We start from the raw sequence: 8434 nt of genomic DNA on the forward strand, positions 1-8434 counted from the left end.
TATAGTAGATTGATGTTGCATTTGGATATCATCGCATTCGCTGTATATAATAGTTCTTTACGAGGCCAAAAGACTCTAATTTCTCATTGGCTGCAGAGGGTGTCAGTCACTTTCATCTCGTGCTTGGAGCGCAGTGCGCGTATTACCATGTGGGTGCATTTCGGAAGAAAGCCAGTTGGCCTGACTATTTATAGGACAACTGAAGAAGAAGTCGCTGGAGTTAGTTGGACATTTTGGGCTATTTGTGGTTGTCGTGTAAACAATACAATTATTCGAACGGTCAGTCAGTAGCCTATCACTGGTGATTCAATCAATATGCCAGTGACGCAAGGTCGATCCAGGAGGGATCGGAACAATGTTCTGAACCGACCCGAGTTCATGTCACTGAACCAGCCGTTGAAGACTAATAATCCCGAAGCTCGCGGCTCCGGACGGAAAGCCTCTCATAAACACCAGCAGAGTCAACACCAGGCGCCCGAGCACGCGCCACCGGAGACGCCCGAGAATAACAATGAACGGCGGGAATCTATCAAACTACCGGAGGAGGACTGCATGCTGCTCAACCCATCCTTCAAAGTCATTGCCGTGAACTCACTCTTCGCTATTGACATATGCCTGTCTAAGAGAATGGGGGTCTGCGCACGCAACACCTCTTCTTGGGGCGGCATGCGCTCCATGGTGAAGCTGCTCGCGCTGACCGGTCACGGAATCCCGTGGGTGATCGGCACGCTCTGGAGTCTGACCCGGAGCAACACGTTGGCGGGGCAAGAGGTTCTGATTAACTTGCTTCTGGGTAAGACTGCCACCACAGCTATGAATACATCGGTCTGAGTAATTTGGCTCTTTGAAATCCTTAGAAGTTATTTGGCACTGCGGACACTAGTACTCCACTCGTCATGGTCACTTCTGTTTTGACCATAGAGCCCTGTAATATTAATACATGTTAACTTGAAGATTATTTCAATGTATCACATATATCGTTATCGATATATTTAAAAACCATAGTTGCATCTCCCTTTTTAATATGTGATGCTATGTATATGTATATGATAACATAGCATCACATATTACAGAGGGAGATGCCATGGGAAGTGATCTGTCCAAGCAGACCCAAGGTAGCAGGTGACAGGTACCTGACTCAGGGCCAACTGCCTCTGGAACAGGTGACAGGTAACTGACTCTGGAACAGGTGCAGCGTGTCTCTTAAATTGATACAGGTGATGTTCAGAATCAGCTTTTTGTTAAACCCATATTTGAAGATACTTACACAGTTATGGTTCTGGTGTGAAATCATACCATCATCGCTGCATGTACTACATAGAACTTATAACGAGTAATGGTAGTCATGGTGACGGTTATGTACAGAGTTGAACCAATATTAAGTTAAGGTGGTTATGGAGATAGCGCCACATAAGTATTAAATATCGTAGTTAAGTTAAAGTGGTTATGGAGCTAGCGCCACATAAGTATTAAATATCATAGTTAAGTTAAAGTGGTTATGGAGCTAGCGCCACATAAGTATTAAATATCATAGGTAAGTTAAAGTGGTTATGGAGATAGCGCCACATAAGTATTAAATATCGTATTTAAGTTCAAAGTTCAAAGTTCAAAGTACTTTATTTGTCATTGCCACAAAGACAACGAGACAGTAGAGGCAACCAGACTTCTTACACAGCTAAATAATAATAAATAACAATTAATAAATAGATTCATAAATATCATACATAAAATAATAATAATAAAAATAATAAATGCAATATATTTCCATACCTCCATATTTCCATATTAAGGTGCATCAAGTGTTAGAGTGCAGTCCATGGGGGGCGGGGTGGGCTGGGCCGGGGGGAGATGAAGGGGGGTGGGGGGGTGGGGTGGGTAAGCTGTTGAGGAGCCTTATTGCACAGGGATAGAAGCTCTTTGCCATCCTGGAGGTGCGTGCCTTTTTTGATCTGAACCAAAGTGGTTATGGAGATAGCGCCACATAAGTATTAAATATCGTAGTTAAGTTAAGGTGGTTATGGAGATAGCGCCACATAAGTATTAAATATCTTAGTTAAGTTAAAGTGGTTATGGAGGTAGCGCTACATAAGTAGTAAATATCGTAGTTAAGGTGTTTGTGGAGACAGTGCCACATACAGTAAGTAGTAAATATCGTAGTTAAGGTGTTTGTGGAGACAGTGCCACATAAGTAGTCAATATCGTAGTTAAGGTGGTTATGGGGATAGTGCCACATAAGTATTAAATATCGTAGTTAAGTTAAGGTGGTTATGGAGTCAGTGACACATAAGTATTAAATATCGTAGTTAAGTTAAGGTGGTTATGGAGTCAGTGACACATAAGTATTAAATATCGTAGTTAAGTTAAGGTGGTTATGGAGATAGCGCCACATAAGTAGTAAATATCGTAGTTAAGTTACAGTGGTTATGGAGACAGTGACACATAAGTATTAAATATCGTAGTAAAGGTGTTTATGGAGATAGCGCCACATAAGTAGTAAATATCGTAGTTATGCTGGTATCTCATGGTAGTGATGTTGGCGAAAAGACAACTCTCTGTGATGCAGACTCCTGGACAGGAGCTGGACAGGCAGACTCCTGGACTTCTGGACAGGAGGTCATGGCCGGCTCTGGAGCCTTATCATGGCCGGCTCTGGGCCATATCCGCTGCACTCCAGAGTCAGCTGTTGTTTATCCGGTGGTGTTGATGGGTGTTGTCTATCCGGTGTTGTCTATCCGGTGTTGTTTATCTGGTGTTGTTTATCCAGTGTTGTCTATCCGGTGGTGTTGTCTATCCGTTGTTGTCTATCCGGTTTTGTTTATCCAGTGTTGTTGTTTATCCGGTGTTGTTTATCCAGTGTTGTTGTTTAGCCGGTGTTGTTGTCTATCCGTTGTTGTCTATCCGGTGTTGATTATCCGGTGGTGTTGTCTATCCGTTGTTGTCTATCCGGTGTTGTTTATCCGGTGTTGTCGACAGTTGTTGTTTATCCGGTGTTGTCGACAGTTGTTGTTTATCCGGTGTTGTTGACAGTTGTTGTTTATCCGGCGGTGTTGACAGTTGTTGTTTATCCGGCGGTGTTGACAGTTGTTGTTTATCCGGCGGTGTTGACAGGTGTGATGTGGACTGCAGCTTTTCTAGGACTGTTTACTCTCTTCCCAGAGCTCAGTAGTCACATGCACTGCGGAGAAAACAGAAAAGAGGGGTGTGTTGTTACTGTTAAAGTTGTCATGGAGATGCCATTACTTGGTGTTCCTACTGTGAATAACAATAACTGATTGAAAACCCTTCAAGAAAAATAAATATGTTGTTGAAGATGTTGGCAGATGTTTCAATTGTGGATGTTGGTGTGAATCCATTGTAGTCTTTCATGATAAGCTTTCTTTTTGTTGATGCAGCATCTCAGTTTGGCTTTAGCCTTGGAGGCATTAACATCCAGCAAACAGGAGAGGCAGAGGAGGAGTGTGTGAGATGAGTGTGTGATGTGTGTGTGAGATGATGAGTGTGTGATGTGTGTGTGAGATGATGAGTGTGTGAGATGAGTGTGTGAGATGATGAGTGTGTGAGATGATGAGTGTGTGAGATGATGATGAGTGTGTGAGATGAGTGTGTGATGAGTGTGTGAGATGAGTGTGTGAGATGATGAGTGTGTGAGATGAGTGTGTGAGATGATGAGTGTGTGAGATGAGTGTGTGAGATGATGAGTGTGAGATGAGTGTGTGAGATGAGTGTGTGAGATGATGAGTGTGTGAGATGAGTGTGTGAGATGATGAGTGTGAGATGAGTGTGTGAGATGAGTGTGTGAGATGAGTGTGTGAGATGAGTGTGTGAGATGAGTGTGTGAGATGAGTGTGTGAGATGAGTGTGTGTGATGAGTGTGTGAGATGAGTGTGTGAGATGAGTGTGTGAGGTGATGAGTGTGTGAGATGAGTGTGAGATGAGTGTGTGAGTGTGTGTGATGAGTGTGAGATGAGTGTGTGAGATGAGTGTGTGAGGTGATGAGTGTGTGAGATGAGTGTGAGATGAGTGTGTGAGTGTGTGTGATGAGTGTGAGATGAGTGTGTGAGATGAGTGTGTGTGATGAGTGTGTGAGATGATGAGTGTGTGAGATGAGTGTGTGTGATGAGTGTGTGATGAGTGTGTGAGATGAGTGTGTGAGATGAGTGTGTGAGATGATGAGTGTGTGAGATGATGAGTGTGTGAGATGATGAGTGTGTGATGAGTGTGAGATGAGTGTGTGAGATGAGTGTGTGAGATGAGTGTGTGAGATGAGTGTGTGATGAGTGTGAGATGAGTGTGTGAGATGAGTGTGTGAGATGAGTGTGTGAGATGAGTGTGTGTGTGAGAGATGAGTGTGAGAGATGAGTGTGTGAGATGAGTGTGTGAGATGAGTGTGTGAGATGATGAGTGTGTGAGATGAGTGTGTGAGATGAGTGTGTGAGATGATGAGTGTGAGATGAGTGTGTGAGATGAGTGTGAGATGAGTGTGTGAGATGATGAGTGTGTGAGATGAGTGTGTGAGATGAGTGTGAGATGAGTGTGTGAGATGAGTGTGTGAGATGATGAGTGTGTGAGATGAGTGTGTGAGATGAGTGTGAGATGAGTGTGTGAGTGTGTGAGATGAGTGTGTGAGATGATGAGTGTGTGAGATGAGTGTGTGAGATGATGAGTGTGTGAGATGAGTGTGTGAGATGAGTGTGTGAGATGATGAGTGTGTGAGATGAGTTTGAGATGATGAGTGTGTGATGAGTGTGTGAGATGAGTGTGAGATGAGTGTGTGAGATGATGAGTGTGTGAGATGAGTGTGTGAGATGAGTGTGAGATGAGTGTGTGAGATGAGTGTGTGAGATGATGAGTGTGTGAGATGAGTGTGTGAGATGAGTGTGTGAGATGATGAGTGTGAGATGAGTGTGTGAGATGAGTGTGAGATGAGTGTGTGAGATGATGAGTGTGTGAGATGAGTGTGTGAGATGAGTGTGTGAGATGAGTGTGTGAGATGATGAGTGTGTGAGATGAGTGTGAGATGATGAGTGTGTGATGAGTGTGTGAGATGAGTGTGTGTGTGAGAGATGAGTGTGAGATGAGTGTGTGAGATGATGAGTGTGTGAGATGAGTGTGTGAGATGAGTGTGAGATGAGTGTGTGAGATGAGTGTGTGAGATGATGAGTGTGTGAGATGAGTGTGTGAGATGAGTGTGTGAGATGAGTGTGTGAGATGATGAGTGTGTGAGATGAGTGTGAGATGATGAGTGTGTGATGAGTGTGTGAGATGAGTGTGTGTGTGAGAGATGAGTGTGAGAGATGAGTGTGTGAGATGATGAGTGTGTGAGATGAGTGTGTGAGATGAGTGTGAGACGAGTGTGTGAGATGAGTGTGTGAGATGAGTGTGTGAGATGAGTGTGTGAGATGAGTGTGTGTGAGATGAGTGTGTGAGATGAGTGTGTGAGATGAGTGTGTGAGATGAGTGTGAGATGAGTGTGTGAGATGAGTGTGTGAGATGAGTGTGTGAGATGAGTGTGTGAGATGAGTGTGTGAGATGAGTGTGAGATGAGTGTGTGAGATGAGTGTGAGATGAGTGTGTGAGATGAGTGTGAGATGAGTGTGTGAGATGAGTGTGTGAGATGAGTGTGAGATGAGTGTGTGAGATGAGTGTGTGAGATGAGTGTGTGAGAACAGCGGTTTGAAAGGCAGTGTTGGAGGTTGAGTGTGTGAGGAGTATGCAGTTGGTTTTGTAGGAGGTTGATGGTGTGAGTGTGTGAGAGTGTGAGTGTGTGTTGGAGTATGCAGTTGGTTTTGTAGGAGGTTGATGGTGTGAGTGTGTGAGAGTGTGAGTGTGTGTTGGAGTATGCGGTTGGTTTTGTAGGAGGTTGATGGTGTGAGTGTGTGAGTGTGTGTGAGAGTGTGAGTGTGTGTTGGAGTATGCGGTTGGTTTTGTAGGAGGTTGATGGTGTGAGTGTGTGAGTGTGTGTGAGTGTGTGAGAGTGTGAGTGTGTGTTGGAGTATGCGGTTGGTTTTGTAGGAGGTTGATGGTGTGAGTGTGTGAGAGTGTGAGTGTGTGAGAGTGTGAGTGTGTGAGAGTGTGAGTGTGTGTTGGAGTATGCGGTTGGTTTTGTAGGAGGTTGATGGTGTGAGTGTGTGAGAGTGTGAGTGTGTGAGAGTGTGAGTGTGTGTTGGAGGATGCGGTTGGTTTTGTAGGTCGGGGGATGAGGGAATAGAGGACTGCAGATGAGAGCTTTGTCATGGGCTGGCACGTGTTAAGATTCAAAGCAGCTCCCCTCTCTGTGCTAAAAGCGCTACAGAATGACTCCAAGCTGCCGTGCACACAGAGTCTAACCTAAATGTATATGATGTGGTGCTTTTTTCCTGACTTACATTTTATTACTGTGCTTAGTTCTTAGTTGTTTGTATTGGGATAGTGTGCTTCTCTACCTACATGTGGATCGTTTTTTGTGGTCTTACTTAGCCATATGGACGTAATTTTTGAGACCAGACAGAACAACAGACACGACCGGCATTATTTAATAACTGAACGGGTCGCCATGGCGCAGCGGTTGTGGCAGTCTGTATAAGCAGCTCTCCAGCTTCAATTTTGTTTTTTTTACTTCCTATTACCTTGTAGGGGTGGGAATCTATTGGCACCTCACAATTCGATTCGATTCCGATTCAGTGGTCAACGATTCGATTCTAAACCGATTATCGATTCTAAACCGATTATCGATTATCAATTCTAAACCGATAATCGATGCATATAGACTTTTAAAACATTCGAGTGTGCTACTCAAACTCTTTGCTACACTTCCTACTTTGTGTTTGATACCTTCTCTATTTTTGACTTTCTATGAACAATGCAATAATCGATGCAGCTTGCATTTGAACATAGAATGGAAGTGTAAAAAAAAAAAAAGAATCATTTCACAGCCCTAGTTCTAATGCAGTTAACTCACTCAGCACAGTGTTCTTCTAATGCAGTTAACTCTCTGAGCACAGTCTCTGAGCACTTCTAATACAGTTAACTCTCTGAGCACAGTCTCTGAGCACTTCTAATACAGTTATCTCCCCAAACGAATGATAATGAAACTAATGATTGTTGGTGTTCTGTCCTGCTCTCCAGCGCTCCTGCTGGACATCATGACCGTTGCAGGCATGCAGAAACTGGTGAAGCGCAAAGGCCCCTGGGAGATGGCTCCCAGCTTCATGGACTACCTGGCCATGGACGTGTACTCGTTCCCCGCGGCGCACGCCAGCCGGGCCGCCATGGTGTCCAAGTTCCTGCTCTCGCACCTGGTGCTGGCCGTGCCGCTGCGGATCCTGCTGATGCTGTGGTGCGTGCTGGTGGGCGTGTCTCGCATCCTGCTGGGGCGGCACCACCTGACGGACGTGGGCGCCGGCTTCGCCCTCGGCTACCTGCACTTCACCCTGGTGGAGATGATGTGGCTCTCCACCAGCACCTGCAAAACCCTCGTCTCCTTGGGAACCTTCAGCTGGATACCCCTCTAGTAGCCAATCATCTCCCTCGGAACCTTCAGCTGGATACCCCTATAGTAGCCAATCAGCTCCCTCGGAACCTTCAGCTGGATACCCCTCTAGTAGCCAATCAGCTCCCTCGGAACCTTCAGCTGGATACCCCTCTAGTAGCCAATCAGCTCCCTCGGAACCTTCAGCTGGATACCCCTCTAGTAGCCAATCAGCTCCCTCGGAACCTTCAGCTGGCTGCCCCTCTAGTAGCCAATCATCTCCCTCGGAACCTTCAGCTGGCTGCCCCTCTAGTACCCAATCATCTCCCTCGGAACCTATTAGCCACGCCTCCTCTCCTAACACTGGCAGCACTATCCAAACCCCATCCAACAGTCTGTCCTTACATTTGTTTGTTTGTTTGTTTGTTTGATTATTTGTTTTTAGTTTTTTTCCGGAGGGATCTTGTTGAGCCCATCTGTTACCCTGTTGTACCATATTCTAATTGAGTTGATACTGACAGCAATTCAAATGTCTGATCATATACTGATGGATCATATACAGAGAGATGGAAATTCTGCTTCTTAATCAACAGTTTACTGTAAGCAGGGTGGGAACGATTACTTTTGAAATGTAAAAGGTAATAGATTACTAGTTACCCTGTTAAAATGAAGTAATTAATGGAACTACTTTAATCACTCCATCAAAGTAATGGAACTTAAAACATTTGATTACTTCTGGTTTCATTTTGATTGGCAGATGACAGCTGGTGCAAATTCAAACAAAAGAACCAATCAAAGAGCGCATACATACTGCCAAATAAACGGAGCTTGTTTACACAGCAGAAAGAGGCGGAGCTTGTTTACACAGCAGAAAGAGGCAAAGTAACAGACGAATGTTATACTATGCATAGAAAAGAAAAGAATCTATTCAGACGTATCCCCTTCTCTATGTGTCTTCTCCTCTCAGTGTCTATTCTCATGATATAC

At 44.7% G+C, this 8434-nt stretch overlaps 1 protein-coding gene across 1 annotated transcript; it reads left to right on the forward strand.

Moving 5' to 3' along the window:
• The first annotated feature begins 207 nt into the window (after positions 1 to 207).
• Positions 208 to 8428, forward strand: plpp7a (phospholipid phosphatase 7a (inactive)). Its single transcript, XM_080859459.1, has 2 exons — positions 208 to 793; positions 7105 to 8428. The coding sequence occupies exons 1-2, from the start codon at positions 316 to 318 to the stop codon at positions 7488 to 7490; spliced, it is 864 nt and encodes a 287-aa protein (XP_080715585.1). The 5' UTR covers positions 208 to 315; the 3' UTR covers positions 7491 to 8428.
• The last annotated feature ends 6 nt before the right edge of the window (positions 8429 to 8434 follow it).

Source organism: Sprattus sprattus (assembly GCF_963457725.1).
Source record: "Sprattus sprattus genome assembly, chromosome: 20".
NCBI classification, from domain to species: Eukaryota; Metazoa; Chordata; class Actinopteri; order Clupeiformes; family Clupeidae; genus Sprattus; species Sprattus sprattus.

Excerpts from the sequence above, each read along its gene's own strand:
- plpp7a (XM_080859459.1), top strand. The coding sequence starts at position 316 with ATGCCAGTGACGCAAGGTCGATCCAGGAGGGATCGGAACAATGTTCTG. Across the intron at positions 794-7,104 it reads TCTGATTAACTTGCTTCTGG|CGCTCCTGCTGGACATCATG; the intron begins GTAAGACTGCCA and ends CCTGCTCTCCAG.